Below are 16384 nucleotides of genomic sequence, written 5' to 3'. Positions count from 1 at the left end.
CACATTTTACTTGTTTTTTTTTTATTCTTGTGAAGAAATCACATTTAATTCAAGTTGTAACATTAAAAAGAAAAACATGTCATTTAAGTAATGCTTCTTCATAAATTTACCGCAACGACTACAATAAAGTGTAACAAAGCAAGAAATATTGTAATTTTTTGTTTCAGTCTGTTTTCTTAATTAAGCAGCTTATAAAGCGATTTGTACAATAAGTAATCGATTTAACTGAATCGCGCATCCTTGTAGTGTTTCTCATTATCGGATTTGTCCAAACGAATGGAGTATTTTGGAATCAACGAACCTTCAACGGTGGCCTCACCATTCTCATCGAACTGTGGTCCATCGCCAATCTCTTGTGTATCCTCCTTAACGACGCGGTAGCCATTTTCATCGGCTTCGTAGTGAACGGTGCGCATGACATAGCCGTCACGGTAGGAGTACATGCCTTTAACCTGGAAATAGATATAAATAATTAGAAACATATATCAAAAACATTTGTACAAGATGAAGTTCAAAATAAACAAGACTGACGCCAGAAAAATGTTTTTGATGGCGCCATTTTTTTAATGTGTTAGTGCGTTGGAAGTTATATCCCTAGCTGACTTCCAGTGAAAGCTTGGTGACATTCGGTTCAGTGGAAGCGAAGTTATTGCGTCTAAAGTGTCAGTATGTTTGTGTCATCGGTACAAAAATGAGTTTCGAACAAAGAGCTAATATCAGATTTTGTTTTAAAATCGGTAAAACGTTTACCGAAACATTTGAATTGATGAAAAAAGTTTATGGCAATGATTGTCTATCTCGTGCCAGAGTTCAAGAGTGGTTTACATGTTTCAGAGATGGTTGTGAGGACATACATGACAATGAACACATGGGCTGCCCAAAATCCGTAATCCCCGAAAACTCCATCGAAATTGTTCGTAAATTTATCAAAAATGAATTGAAATCATCGTTGAAATTCATGGAATCGGAGTTGCATGTCTCCAAAACATTGATTTATCGCATTTTAACTGATCATTTGGGCTTACGAAAGGTTTGTGCACGTTTCACTCCGCACAAGTTAACTGAGGACTAAAAAATGCTAAGAATTCAACACTCGAAAGACCTCGTTAAAGAGGCGAGAAAAGACGAGTTAACTGAGGACCAAAAATTGCTCAGAACTCAATATTCGAAAGACTTCATCAAAGAGGCGAGAAAAGACGAGAGCTTCCTTTACAACCTAGTAACTGGTGGGGAAACATAGTGTTTCCAACGTGAACCTGAAACCAAGCGTCAAAGTGCCGAATGGAAGGCCCTAGACGAACCAGCACCCAGAAAATTGGAGAAGTCAAAAATCAAGTCGATGCTCATTTGTTTTTACGATTTCAAGGGAATTGTCCACAAGGAGTTCGTGCTAACGGGCCAAACTGTCACGTTTTGCGTCCGCAGAGGCCATCCAAAAGGCTTGTATTGACATCCTGAATGACATTCTGGTCAATGACCTCTTTCGATCGCGCAAAACAGTGTATCGAGGCCAGAGTAGCCCCCTTGAATAAATAAACTCGAAATTATCAGATCAAAACTCCTGTCGATTCTATTTTAGCTCAGTCTTGTTTATTTTGGACTTCACCTTGTATATCATTCTTAAGTTCAAGAGCGATTTTCAATCCTTATTTCACATCTTTATTCTCATTCCTTTGATCATCATGTTTTTTAATAGACAGTCTTATCATATCTTGCTTCATCCCATTATATCTCTAATCAACTCAGTTTATCTCAAAACATCTGATCTAATTCCATCCCATGTGATCTCATATGAACTATTCTAATCGAGCCTCATTTGATCTGATCTCAGCACATCTGAGCACTTGCCAACTACACGCTCACATCTTTTCTTCTCATCACATAACAACACAGATACTCTCACTCTACGAGGGTCGTCTGAAAATTCCGTGCAAAGTCAGAGAGATGGCACTACTGGCGCCTGGCGTGTATAGAGGTTAAGTTTGGTTAGTAACACCTCTTGGAAGAACAGACACAAAGTTTCAGCCGAAACGGTGTATTTCATTGTGCTTGACATTCGCTTCAATCGAGGAAGTCGAGTAATTATCCTTTTCCATTACAACAACGCACCAGCTCAGCAGTTGTGCTGATAAAATTAATGCAGACTTGGCTCCCTCGGATCCCTCGTTCTATTATTATTTCCACAATTTGAAGAAATGGCTGGCGGGAAAACCATTTTATTCAAGCGAGGAGGTGATTGTAGAAACGCATGGCTATTTTGCAGACTTGTAAAAATCCTAAAGCACACAGTTACACATTGCATCAGTGGCAGCAACAAGAGAAAGCGAGCAACCGCGGTAATAGCGAAGACACACGAAATTTAGCCAAGTCCCCAACCATCCGTGCGATCCCTCTGGCAGAAAAATGTGAAACACAGATGGCGATCCAAGCAGAAGTTGTTCCTAAGCAACGATAGGTGGGCATTTCCACTATTTACAACTGGTAGCGGCAGGCTACTTACCTACCTTGTCAGAGATCAAATGAATTAACGAAACCAACGCAAGACACGCCCATGCTCCCGAGAAGAGTGAACAAGGGGGAAAAAATCCTATTATCCTCAATAAACTATAACAGCATTGGACGAAGTGCATTCGCCTAAAAGGTGACTATGTAGACAATTAAGTAGCTTTTATTTTTGCAAGCACTTTGTAAACGATCCTCGTAAATATTTTAGTATAATCTTGTCAACCACACGTTCACATTACATATTTTCTGCTCATCACATCACAACTTCTTTTCGTTACTTTCAAAAGCGATATATTATATAATAAAAGACTTGAAACTCTTACAGATACAGTCACAATTCTTAAATAAATAAATAAAATAAGTAAATAAAATATCACATCACATCTCCTCTCATTTAACCAACACGTTAAATAACAATTTCCTCACTTCAGCCTTTCTGATATAATATAATTCCATCTCATATGATCTCCCTTGAACTACCCTAATCGAATCTGATCTTATCTAATATCCTCATATCTGATCCTCTGTGAACCACCTGTTCATATCACATCGCTTTTCATCACCTCACATCTCTTCTTTTTGATACCATCTCAACCCGTCGAATCTCACCTGCCTCATTTTAACTTATGATGTCATCTAAACCTATCTGATTTTATTTTATGCTGTCTTATTTGATTTTTCTTTTCTTTCAATATTTTCTTAATTTTATTTTATTTTCCAATATTATTGACCAATTCACCAATAAAGTGGTCAAGAATTTCAAAAACCTGTTTTTTTTGTGCATTTTCTTAAAGTGTAATACTCGTATCTTCGGCGACCGTAGCCGAATGGGTTGGTGCGTGACTACCATTCTGAATTCACAGAGAGAACGTAGGTTCGAATCTCGGTGAAACACCAAATTAAGAAAAAGTTTTTTCTAATAGCGGTCGCCCCTCGGCAGTCAATGGCAAACCACCGAGTGTATTTCTGCCATGAAAAAGCTCCTCATAAAAATATCTGCCGTTCGGAGTCGGCTTAAAACTGTAGGTCCCTCCATTTGTGGAACAACATCAAGACGCACACCCCAAATAGGAGGAGGAGCTCGGCCAAACACTCAAAACGGGTGTATGCGACAATTATATATATATATATATATATATACGACATATTTATATATATATATCTTAAACATATATATATACGACATATTTATATATATATATCTTAAACATATTGTGTGAAAATTTGAAGTGAATCCGAAAAATATTTTTCGAGTTATTCAACAATTAACAAAGGGCTCTGGGGCGCCCGATAGCAAAACTTTAAATGCGTTTTTCTCAAAACCATGTTTTTTGAACTGGTGATCACTGTAACTTAAAAACCGCTTGGTAGATTTCAAATAAAATTTATGCTGCTTTTGAAAAACATAAAAAACTCGTGCGTGATCGAAGGATTTTGTTTTCAAAAATTTCCATTTTTTTTAAACAATTAATTGTCGGGTTTTTTCTCGAAAATCTTAAAAATATTTCCGCCATATTGTTAATTTTGAAAAAACCTTCGATCAGGTACAAGATTATCTATTAATAAAACTAATTTCTCTTGTCCGATTGATTTTAGATGAATCTCCATGGATTTGTGATGATCACCGCAAGGGACTTCTGAAGAAATGGGTTCCACACAAACACCGATAACTTTTACAATTATTAATTTTTGACGTGATAACGTCTTATAATTCGATTTAGCCGGCTGCACGCACGAAAAACTGCGTCGTTATCTTGCTCATGCGTCGTTACCTTGTTTGAACTGCACGCGAGAGCGCGGAACGAACGACAAAGAGGCACAATCGGCCCCCGCGTTGGGCAACGTTCGACATCTGGCTCTATCCTACTTGAGTGAGCGTATATATGTATGTATGTAGATGCGCATATGTAGGTATATAAATTCACATACTTGTATTTGCATATGCCTTCTTTCTGTGTGCATGGTAATGAACCATTTCTCTGTTGAGAAGAGGACGATGATAGGAAAAGTACGAAATGAAAGAGGGTGTTTCGAGTGTAAAGTGTCTTGAAAAAGGCAAATCGATGATGTTGGCTCTTAGTGTTGTTGACTTATTAACGTCTGATGCACAATCGAAATTGAATATATCTTTCATGAATTTGATAAATGTTTCGTCATTTTTCACGTTTGTGTAAATGTAACTTGACCTATTCCATTGTGATTCCATTTACCTCCTCCTCTATATCCATACAAAATATCTATCAAACAAATAAAATCAGTATTTTCTTATGACGTTGTCACGTTGAACTATCGTCAGTAAACCGACTTTACAGACAACCTCTTTTTTTTTGAAATTTTGCTACAGTCAAGTCGAAATATGATGTATTAATGCTAAGTTTTTATTTTTGTAAAATAAAGCAACTGACTAGCAAAAAAGCCATCATTTTTTCATCATCAATTTTAATTTATTTTTAATTTCATTTCATTTAATCTTTTTTTCAATTTATTTCATTTTATTTTATTCCAATTTTGATTTTTTTCATTTCATTTCATTTTATTTTATTCTATTCTTATTTCTTTTATTTTATTTTTTTTTTTGTTTCAAATTTTTTAAATTTAATTTTATTTTATTTACTTCAATTTTATTTCATTTTAGCTTATTTTATTTTTTTTATTTTACTTCACTTCATTTTAATTTGTCTTATTTATGTTATGTTATTCCATTCAATATAATTTAATTTATTTTTTTTTTTTGAACGTTTTCTTTAATTTATTTTATTTCATTTTAATTTAATTTATATTTTATTTTGTCTTATTTTTTGTTATTTTGTTCCATTTAATTTAATTTCCTTTAATATATTTTTATTTTGCTTCACTTCATTTTATTTTATTTTGTCTTATTTTATGTTATGTTATTCCATTTTTCCATAATTTTATTACTTTTTATTTAATTTTATTTTACTTTTATTAAAACGATCATTTCATTTTATTTCATTTTTTTTTTTCAATTGTTTTAAATTTAATTTAATTTTATTTACTTCAATTATATTTCATTTTAGCTTATTTTATTTTTTTTATTTTACTTCATTTCATTTTAATTTGTCTTATTTGTGTTATGTTATTCCATTCAATATAATTTAATTTATTTTTTTTTTTTAACGTTTTCTTTAATTTATTTTATTTCATTTTATTTTAATTTATTTTATTTTATTTTATTTTGTCTTATTTTTTGTTATTTTGTTCCATTTAATTTAATTTCCTTTAATATTTTTTTATTTTGCTTCACTTTATTTTATTTTATTTTGTCTTATTTTATGTTATGTTATTCCATTTTTCCATAATTTTATTACTTTTTATTTTATTTTATTTTACTTTTATTAAAACAAATTTTAACTCACCTTGGTACCATCGCGCGTCTCCTCGCGTTGAATAGCTCCATCATTTATATTATCTTCAATATTCGAACCATAGGCATATTGGGCACTTTCATTTTGGATACGTTCCAATTCAGCCTTCTCCTCTGCTTCCGCTTGGTCCTGCAATGCCATTGCATAAAATTAGTGAATGTGCAGATTATGTAAAATCATATGCTTATGGATGTATGTATGTGTGTATGCGTGCATATCCACAAATATGCATTATCTGTACGAGTACGTGCATAAACAAGTGCTGGCTTACGTTCGACGGCCTTTCCACTTTCCGTACTCATATAATTGATTTTATCGCATACGACCTTGTGATATAAAACAAATGACACAAAATCGAACGATTATCCCCAAACAAAAGTAAATAAAAAGTAATTAAAAGAAGGCGTTTAAAATTGAAAACAAAACCTTACCAAAAAAAAACAAAAAAAATACGGAACCTGTTGTTATTAGGCACGAGTTGCAAAATCGGAAGATGCTGGTATGAAATTTGTTTATCTTTCGGAAAACTATACTTATATATAAATATGTAAGCAATACTACATATATATGCTTTCATATGTGCACTTAAAAGCAATAAAACCAAACGCTTTAACCAGTTTTCGCATGAAATTACCGTCGATTGCCTTGCTTCGATCGGGCGGCATTATTGCCCTGTAAACAACGTTAACTTGCACGCCCGTATGTATGCTTGCACATGTATATTTGAGTATGTATGTATGTATGTACATTTACGTATTTACATGACTTTGCTCCTACCTTTGTATGTACAAAATAAGTATGCAAGTATTGCGGCGAGTACATGCACATAAATATATGCAATTCACGAGAAGTAATTACTCATCCACTTACGTAGTACGAATGTATGCAAATACGAGTATGTGCTTCAACTTTAATATTTCTTCTTTTTTTTTGATTGGTATAAATATATGCACCTCTACAGAGATGAAAACGTGATTTGCTGAGGAGCATGGCACATCCATTCATATGTCTGTACGTTTGGTCGTAAGTGCATGCGCACTGTCATGCTGTTGCTGATGTGATGTCACTTACGACATTACAAAGTGTGCGATTTAGCAATTTGCAGTGCAATAATATTTATGCTCATTTCTAAAATTTTAAAATGGACCGCTCTAAAGCGCATTTCATAATAAAATTGCTTAATTCACAAATACCAGTTAGTATTTACTTGTTATAATTAATATGCATATATAATTTATATATATAAAAATTTAATGTTCACATTTTCGAACAAGTATTGTTGATTTCTTTAAGAGCGTTTAATTTATGAAACAGACCACTGTGCGGCAGTTGTGTTTAAAAGCAGTTATTATTGTTTTATGAGCAATTAAATATGATAGTACTTGTGCTGTGTTCAGATTTGACATATACACCCAACAAACCAAAACGGACTTCATATTAAATGCATCAAACGGTTCTACTACATACGTATATATGTATATGGTGCGTACACATATACTCCTACATAACTGGCGCGCATATTCTTTATAAAGCTAGAACTCCATACCTAGCATTCCAGGAGTTATAAGATTCATCAGCTACCACGTCTGGAACGCTACGTATAGAATTCCAGATTAAGTATGAGCTTCTGCTTCAATTTGCAGTGTGCGGCTTGACTACAAATGGAGGTGCCTACAACGACAAACGGGTTTTATGAGAATTTTTTTTATGCCAGAAAGACAATCGAAGCTTTTCCATTGCATGTTGAGGGTGTCCGCCGTTAGAAAAACATTTTCCTGATCCCTTATACCCACGAAGCGCCTTAATCCCGAATCCACTGAATGGGAGTGACGTATAAAGACTGTACCCGCCGTCTCTGCTAAGTTAGACTTTTTTGGTCTACACGAATTCATTGGGAATTGAACGATGCTGTACCAATGAACTTCTGCTTCGGTATTCCGAAGGGAGTGGCCAATTGTAGGCATTGTGGATTGTAGGATAATAGATGAGTGGCTCTCTTTGCTGGTTTTCCGGTACTCTAGCGTAAGTGCTTGCCATCCCAGAGGTTGTGGGTTCGAATCCCACGTAAAGCATGGTGTTCGCACTTTTCCAAATTTCCTACTTTCCCTGTTTCAAAAAACAAAAAATCCACCAACACACAGTTACACATTGCATCTGTGGCGCCAACACGAGGAAGCGGGCGACCGTGGTAATAGCACTCAATTTAGCGAAGTCCTCAACCATCTGCGCGATCACTCTGCTGGAAAAATGTCAAAAACAGATGGCGCTCCAAGCAGTAAGAAGGCGTTGCTCCTAAGCAACGACAGGTGGGCTTTCCCACTACTTAGGACTGGTAGCGGCAGGCTAATTACCTACCCTGTCAGAAATCAAAACAGACTAACGAAACCAACGCATGACTGAGTCTTGTGTTGGCTCTATGCTCCCGAGAGGAGTGAACAAGGAAAAAAATGCAATACTACAGAACTTGGCGAAGTGGAGTTCGAGGTAAGATTCAATATCAATACTTGACTTAAAAGTTCCACGAAAGAGAGTTTTAGGAATTTTATTTGGAAACCTCGGTTTTTCCTTGGTCAATGCAGTTATTGATTAACCAAAATGTTTTAAAAGGTTTTGCTTAACTGCAGCTAGAAATTTTATATTGATTCGCCATCTTTATGAATTGTTCTAGTGTGCAGTAAATTCTTCAACAAAATTGTAAGTTCGGTGGAACTTTCCAAAAAAAAGTTTTGTTAAACAAACCCAAAAATAGCAAATAAATAACCGAATCTTAGCTGCGATGTGTTTCATTAGATTTTGGTCAAGTGGGCTGAGTGATTTTTTGCGTGTTGACTTCATGTCTCTCATACAAAAGTATATTTGTACGCAAAACAAAACAATTACTTGAAAAGGTTAGGCTCGAGTTCAATCTCTTACTTGCTAACGAGTAAATGTAATTTCACGACATGACGTCGTTTTCTATGGATAAGATAAAAATTATTCTAAATTTTGTATGGAAACCTGCTCCAGCCACTGCCCCCTGATCTGCTTGCTTTTCCCGCATCTTTCACCAGCAGTTTTGGTTTCTTACCTCATGCAGAAAAAACAATTAACAAATGAAAATGGTATTGAAACCGCTGAGTTGATGATTTTATACCTTTCACGCAATAGTGATGTAGGTACTTATGCTTCGCTTATACCCGCACAGCCGCTGTTTTAGAATGGTGATGGTATAAAAACCTCATAGAAAGGTACAAGAAATTTGGGGATCACGTCTCAAGATTTCAAGCTGTGACTTGAGCGATAAAACAGGCCTGAAAGAAGTCTCTTCGAACTTATTCATTTACTTTGCCAAGTTTCAGGTAAGGGCACTTTTCACTTTCATAAAATAGAAATATAAGAAAGATAATCAAATAATAGCGGTCGCGCCTAGGTAGGCAATGGCAAACCGCCGAGTGTATTTTTGCCATGAAAAACCTCTTCATAAACACATCGTTTGTGATATTTGAGATGGTCGATTAATTTGATATTTAAGCAATCTTCTAGGCAGTTTATGCTGCGAGAGCCAAAAGCTCCCGGTATCGTGGGCGACCTGCTTCACAGAGACAGGCATTTAGGTTCGAATTTCCGGTACTTAGTACAATACCATGCAGAGAGTTTCATTCTCCGTGCCGTCAATAAATCTTTTCAGAAGGGATCTGTCTAAGCTCTAAAGAAAAATATAAAAATAAAATCCGTAATGGAGGCTCCTAAATACCCACGCTAACCATTGTGCAGCGCAGACAAACATTATTAAAAGGCTATCAACGGCTTTCTAGATTTTTGGAGGCAAAGGAACTCGTGTTGCTTTGAATGTATACTGTAACAGGGTGAATGCCTACCTATGGAGGATAGAAGGCTGCCGCCATAGTCGAGTGATTTGTGCGGAATAAAAGTCTAGGCCCTTCCATTTGTGGAACAATATCAAGACGCACACCGTAAACAGGAAGAGGGCTCGGTTTAACAACCAATTATTTGTGTATATGGGCATATTGAAGATAGAGCCCTACATTCTTAACGAGTTTCTGCTTATGGCGAAACCGCGCATGCCATCCGTCGCCTTTTCACATTTCCCTTAAAGCAACTCATTTAAAGAGATTTGTCCTCTGGTTCGACCCTGCTTAAAATGATATTTCCTGGATATACCGTTAGATTAACTCGAAAACAACACTTATCCACCTCTACTATATTGATTGGGTTTGGTAAGGCGACCACAACTGCTGGCCGTTTTCGTGAGGGAAAAGGAAAATCACTTGACTTCCTCGATTCAAATGAATGCCTAACACAAAGAAATAGACCGATTTGGCTGAAACTTTGTGTGCGTTCTTCTAAGAGATGCTACTAACTAAAAATAACCTTGATTCGTGCCAGACTTTTTAAACGACCCTCGCACAATAAAAGCAATATCAATATACATAACATCAACCAGCTACAAAACCTCGCATGGGTCCAGTATCATTAGATGGTCATAATGAGAACATTTGACAGATCAACAGCCCTACAACAACTAAAAAGCGCATGGAAGAAGCATTAAGAGGAAATTTCAACCAAATTTGGTGCAGGGCAAGGATGATAGATAGATAGAGGTTTGCTCGTTAGGTGTGGTGAAAAAAAATTTGAGAGGAACTTTGAACTCTACGTCATTCGTTTTGTGTTTCACTAAGCTAAAGCTAAATTTTGCCGAATGACGTCGGCATGTCTGTCAAATTCGCTCAGAGCCGAATAACGGTCTGCGAGGTAGTACACCTCTAAAAATCTTTTCACCATGGGTGCAGGGTATATAATCAAATATATGTATATGCCTACGTATGTATGTATGTATTTTAGGAACTTATATGTAAATAACCAAAACAGACCTCAAAACAAGTGAACGCTTGCGGCAATTATCGGCAAGAGATGTGCTGTCGGCTTCAAAGCGAAGACAAGTTTTCCATACACACATACATATTCGACACACTGTAACTGCCTACAAACATGCATAAATAGTGCTTTATTAAAAACAAAAAATAACCACAAAATTATAAATAAAAAAAATAAACTTCGTAACTGTTTGCAGAGCACAAACATACATATAAACACGTCGTGCTTGCCCTGCTTTTAAGGTAGTTTTCATTTAAAAGCGTAGAAGTGAACAACATGTTTCGCCACAACGGATCGCCAGCATTCAGCTTCAACAACAACAGCAACAACAACCGCCTCTTTGGTAAATTGCATGAATTGGTTATTGCAATTGCGAAAAAATTAGTCGAAGTGTTAATAGAAAAAATTTGCATACAAGAAATACAAAAATATTTAACGCCCTTTTGGTAATTTGTTTTTGCAGGCGGCGAAACTTTCAAAGTGCTTATGCTGCTGTTGTTGGCGCTCGTCGTAATGAGCAATGCGCAGAGTATGTGTTAATTTGTTTTTGTGTTGTGTGTATTTTTTTGTTTTTTGTTTTGTTCGAATTTGCCGCTAATAAGAAAACTTCCTTCTTCTTTTTGTTTGCTGCGCTTTGCCCTTTTTTGCTTAGTAGGTTGCCCCTCAGCCTCGAAGGTATTGACCTGCACGCCAAAATGCAAACAAGATACAGATTGCAGTGGCAGCGGCGGCAAGTGTTGCCCGAATTTGTGCAATGAGCGTTCCTGTATACAACGGAATCAATTGGACTACGGTAGTTCATCATCCTCTCGTGATAAATATTGTGAGTAGAAAACATTTTTAAATATTAAAATTTGAAATTTTTAAAAATGCTGAAACTAATTTAAAAAGAGAAGAAGCTGCCTTCTTTTTTATTCAAAAATATATTGATAAGGGAGAGAAATTCTCAATTGAAATGCCATCATTTGGTTCAAGTAATTTCTGGAACATTTTGATGAAGTTTTCAACTGAACGCGAACTTCATAAATTCATAAAAGTTGCAGCTCAAACTGAGTTTTCATACAGAAATATACAGAAAATTTGGCGAACACAGTTTTCGAATTTTTATTTTGTGAGCTCAATGCCGGTTTAACAATAGAGCCACAAATTAAATGATGGCTTTTATTTGACGCGTATAAATATTTAATAAAAGACATAAAGCTGGGAAAATTAGTAACCCAAATTTTTTAAGAGGGTAAATTTTATTTCTATTCCAAAGCAGTTGGTGCTGAATATATAAATTAGTGCTTGAAACTATTTGCCAAATTTAGTTTTTTATTTTTTATTGTTATTTTATTATTTTTTTAAATTTTCCTGATTGAAAAAGAAAACATTTTTTTTTTCAATAAATTTTATTTAACGAAAAAAGCAATGATTTTCTTTATTAAATTAAAATTGTTTGTTAAGTTGAATATAATTGAAAAAAAGAAGGTGAGAATTATTTTTCAAACTAAACAAAAAACTTAAAAAAAAAATAAAAAATATATGTCTATTTTTTATAGACTTTTTCAAAACCATTACATTTTTATCTGATTAAAAAAGGAATATAATTTGATTTACCAATAAACTTATTGCCGAAAAATCAATGATTTTCTTTATTAAATTTAAATAGTTTGATCTGGTGTTTAATTAAGTTGAATAGAATTAACAAAAAAAGAAAGCTGATAATTATTTTCCAACTCCATTTCCATTTTAAAAAATTAAAAAAATGTAAGTATTTTTTTTAATTAAAAAAAAAATGTATTTTTTAATTTTTGTATACATTGTTTCAAAACCATTACATTTTTTCTGATTAAAAAAAGAAAATAATTTTCTTGATCAACAAATTTGGCAAAAAAACAATGATTTTTTTTATGAAAATAAAAATTGTTTGGCCCTGTGTTTATTTAAGTTAATAAGAATTAATTAGCTGATAATTATTTTCCAAATTAAAAAATAATAATTTAAATGTATAAGTTCTTTTTAATTTTTTACAACTTTTTTCAAGACCATTACAATTTTTTTTTATCTGATTAGAAGAAAAAACAAAATTATTTTCCTCGTCAATAAATGTTACTTAATTGAAAATGCAATGATTTTTTGTTTTAATAAATCACAATTTTTTGATCCAAAAACAAAGAAAAATATTAAAAGAAACTTGTTAATAATTTTTTTTATTATTATTATTTAATTTCTTATGGATTTTTTCGAAATCATTATACTTTTCCTTTATCTGTTTAAAAAGGGAAAACATTTTCTTTTTCAATAAATTTTAATTCCTTGTCCATTGGTTTGTTTAAAAAGAAGAAAGTTTTACTGCTGTTTTAATTTTGATAAATTTTTGCTGGATTGTTATACATCTTTCTTTATCTGATTAAAAAATGACTTTTGAAAACCTAAAAAATTTACTGACAAAAAATATTTAAATTATGAAAAAAATTGATTTCAGTTTTAATTTTGATAGAATTTTCCAAAATAATTTAATTTTTTTCTCTGTTTGAGTAAACAAAAACGAAAATAATTTTGAAAAACTAAAAAAAAATTTACTAACAAAAATATTTACAAAATTATGAAAAAATATATTAATTTTTGAAATAAATGAAATTAATGAAAAACTATATTTATTTTTTTTTTAATTTTGTAAATATTTTTTGTCAGTAAATATTTTGTCAATGCCATGAAAAAGCTCCTCATAAAAATATCTGCCGTTCGGAGTCGGCTTGAAACTGTAGGTCCCTCCTTTTGTGGAACAACATCAAGACGCACACCACAAATAGGTGGAGGAGCTCGGCCAAACACCCAAAAAGGGTGTACGCGCCAATTATACATATATATATATCTATATTTTTTTTAATTTTGATAGAATTTTCCAAGACAATTTTATTTCTTTCTCTGTCTGAGAAAACAAAAACGAAAATTATTTTGAAAAACTAAAAAAAATTTATTGGAAAAAAAATTATTGACAAAAAATATTTACAAAATTATGAAGAAATTTATTATTTTTTTTTTAAATTTTGTAAATATTTTTTGTCAGTAAATTCTAAAACAAAAAAAAAACAAAATTATCTGGGAAAATTCTATCAAATTAAAAAAAAAAAATTATTGACAAAAATTTACTGACAAAAAATATTTCCATAGATGGAGTAACACTAACACTATCGCACGAAACCAAGCATCTTGGCATAATTCAGGACTCAAAGCTTTCTTGGAAAAGGAAGACCGACGAAAGAATGAAGAAAGCTCTTTATCAAGAGGGCATTTGGTCAAAAAAGACATCAAAGAAGAATCGTATATAAACATTGGGCGTACAAAACAAGATAGATCTGAACAAAGACTAATTTTTTTTTAATTTTATAAATATTCTTGTTAGTCGATTTTTTAGGTTTAAAAATTTATTTTCGTTTTTGTTTACTCAGACAGAGAAAAAACAAAATTATCTGGGAAAATTCTATCAAATTAAAAAAAAAAAATTATTGACAAAAATTTACTGACAAAAAATATTTACAAAATTATAAAGAAATTTATTAATTTTTTTTTTAAATTTTGTAAATATTTTTTGTCAGTAAATTTTTGTCAACAATTTTTTTTTTTTAATTTGATAGAATTTTCCCAGATAATTTTATTTTTTTCTCTGTCTGAGTAAACAAAAACGAAAATAAACTTTTAAACCTAAAAAATCGACTAACAAGAATATTTATAAAATTAAAAAAAAATTATTATTTTTTAATTTTGATAGAACTTTTCCAGATTATTTTAGGTTTTTCTCTGTCTGAGTAAACAAAAACGAAAATAATTTTGAAAAACTAAAAAATTTACTGCCAAAAAAATATTTACAAAACTAAGAAAAAAATTGATTACTGTTTTAATTTTTGATAGAATTTTCCAAGATATTTATTTTATCATAAAAAAAAAAAAAAAACGAAAATAATTTTCTTTACCAATTAATTTTTAATTATTTCCATTTAATAGCATTTAATTAAAAAAGATTTAACGCTTCATTTAGTTTTTGTCTTTTTATTTCGTGCACTCAAGGCTCAATAAGTTTCCAATAAAAATGTTTAAAGTGGAAAAACAGCAGCATTAAAATTTTTTTTATCGATTCTTTCAAAAAAGTTATATTTCTTTATTTGATGGCAAAAATTTTCAATTGCTTGACAGGTTCATATTCAAATCAAATGAAGTTATTCAGAATATTTTTTAACAAATTACTAAAAATGCAAGTGCACCAATAGAAGTATATCGCTTAAAAATGTATGTTTTAAACACGCTTATGTTACAAAAAAATTTTTTTTTGATAACAGCCAATTTTAACTTCATGCCTGTAAAACTAAAGTTCCTATATTTTTTATTCCTGGCTACTTTTTAAACCCTATTTAAAAAATAAATACTTGATCACTTCCTTGCTAAAAATCTCTTTAAAAAATTAAATTTTTTTATTAATTTTTAATTTTAATTAATTTTAACTTTTTTACAGCCGGCTCCAGCTCCTCCGGCGCCTATTGCGGCAACACGAAATGCAGCCCATATGAGAAATGCGAAATGGATCGTTCGACAAAACGTGAAAAATGTGTCAGAACTTAAGTCTCAAGCCGAGTCGCAACAAATGCATTTTAAAAATTCTGTTTTTTTTTAACAAACAAGCACATTTTTCTTTTACGTATTTATGCAAATACATGTACAATAGTTTTATGTATCTATCATTCACTTACAAGTGGCGCCGCTAAGGCGATTTGTACTAAAAGACAAGCAATCAAAATAAATTTCAGCATTTTGAATTTCGTATTTTTGTTTTAACGGATTTCTGCTTTCACACAAGATTTTCTTTAAGTACACTTTGTTTAACTTAGTACGTTTATCGCACGCGCGTGTTTCAAGACTAACCACTGTGTGCAGATGTCTTTTGCTTTTATAACAAAGTGTGACATGCCACATACCTACGAGTCCATATGAATTTAGTAAGAGTTGTGTACACACATCTCGGTATCGCGGCATCGCGGCATCTCGGCATTTCGATATTCAAGGGCCACGCCAAATGATCATTGCTGTCCGTCGTCAGTAGCATTGCCGAAGATTAGCTTTGCTTTAGCTATAGGTTTGTTCGGTTGCGGTTGTGCGGTGGGGTGCTGTAGAGTATATGACTGGCGAGCACAAGTCTGCCAAAAGACAGGTTGCAATTATGTTTCCACTATTTACGGTTCATACTCGTATTATAAGACAGACAGTGAACACATGTATGTATGTATGTATGTAAGTACGAGTATGCAGAGCTCTTCTTTACTGCTTTTGCTGCGTGTGTGAATCAAGTTAGTGTAGCATAAGCGGAAAAGAGGAGACGTCATCCCCGTCACCCTTTCGGGGTAATTGAGTAAATATTTTTCCACTTCTCGCATTTAGCAGGGTTTTAAACTTTCATTGGAACATAGAAATTATGGAATGACTCTGCATTTTAATAGCCCAAGTTATACCCGTTATACGCGCTAAATACATAGACGAGAACGAAGAAGAGAACGAAAAAGAAGTGTTCCGTTGCTAACACAATAAACTCATTCTCTGACCACTTTAGAACGGAAATTAGTTACTGTACATTAATGTCAACACTC

The 16384-nt window shown here is 32.8% G+C and overlaps 2 protein-coding genes across 3 annotated transcripts; one reads left to right on the top strand and one right to left on the bottom strand.

Moving 5' to 3' along the window:
- Positions 1-13: 13 nt before the first annotated feature.
- On the bottom strand, positions 14-15641 carry LOC129244769 (larval cuticle protein A3A). The gene is made up of 3 exons (XM_054882596.1): positions 15494-15641; positions 5883-6020; positions 14-452 (listed from the first exon to the last, which is right to left on the bottom strand). Exons 1-3 carry the CDS (start codon positions 15551-15553, stop codon positions 222-224), a joined length of 429 nt encoding a protein of 142 aa, XP_054738571.1. The 5' UTR covers positions 15554-15641; the 3' UTR covers positions 14-221.
- LOC129244770 (uncharacterized) lies at positions 11001-15559 on the top strand. Of its 2 annotated transcripts, none has more exons than XM_054882598.1 (4): positions 11001-11109; positions 11230-11295; positions 11422-11589; positions 15259-15559. In XM_054882598.1, exons 1-4 carry the CDS (start codon positions 11043-11045, stop codon positions 15363-15365), a joined length of 408 nt encoding a protein of 135 aa, XP_054738573.1. In that variant the 5' UTR covers positions 11001-11042; the 3' UTR covers positions 15366-15559. The 2 variants fall into 2 exon arrangements, with proteins under 2 accessions (XP_054738573.1, XP_054738572.1); XM_054882597.1 differs by having other exon boundaries at positions 11419-11589.
- Positions 15642-16384: the final 743 nt, after the last annotated feature.

The sequence above is a fragment of the Anastrepha obliqua genome, chromosome 4, assembly GCF_027943255.1.
Source record: "Anastrepha obliqua isolate idAnaObli1 chromosome 4, idAnaObli1_1.0, whole genome shotgun sequence".
Classification (NCBI taxonomy): domain Eukaryota; kingdom Metazoa; phylum Arthropoda; class Insecta; order Diptera; family Tephritidae; genus Anastrepha; species Anastrepha obliqua.
Note: the sequence above shows the minus strand (reverse complement) of the source record. Positions and strands in the feature narration are given on the sequence as shown.

Excerpts from the sequence above, each read along its gene's own strand:
- LOC129244769 (XM_054882596.1), bottom strand. The coding sequence starts at position 15,553 with ATGCTGAAATTTATTTTGATTGCTTGTCTTTTAGTACAAATCGCCTTA. Across the intron at positions 6,021-15,493 it reads TCGCCTTAGCGGCGCCACTT|GACCAAGCGGAAGCAGAGGA; the intron begins GTAAGTGAATGA and ends ATGGCATTGCAG. Across the intron at positions 453-5,882 it reads AGACGCGCGATGGTACCAAG|GTTAAAGGCATGTACTCCTA; the intron begins GTGAGTTAAAAT and ends ATCTATTTCCAG.
- LOC129244770 (XM_054882597.1), top strand. The coding sequence starts at position 11,043 with ATGTTTCGCCACAACGGATCGCCAGCATTCAGCTTCAACAACAACAGC. Across the intron at positions 11,296-11,418 it reads CGTAATGAGCAATGCGCAGA|TAGGTTGCCCCTCAGCCTCG; the intron begins GTATGTGTTAAT and ends TTTTTTGCTTAG. Across the intron at positions 11,590-15,258 it reads ATCCTCTCGTGATAAATATT|CCGGCTCCAGCTCCTCCGGC; the intron begins GTGAGTAGAAAA and ends ACTTTTTTACAG.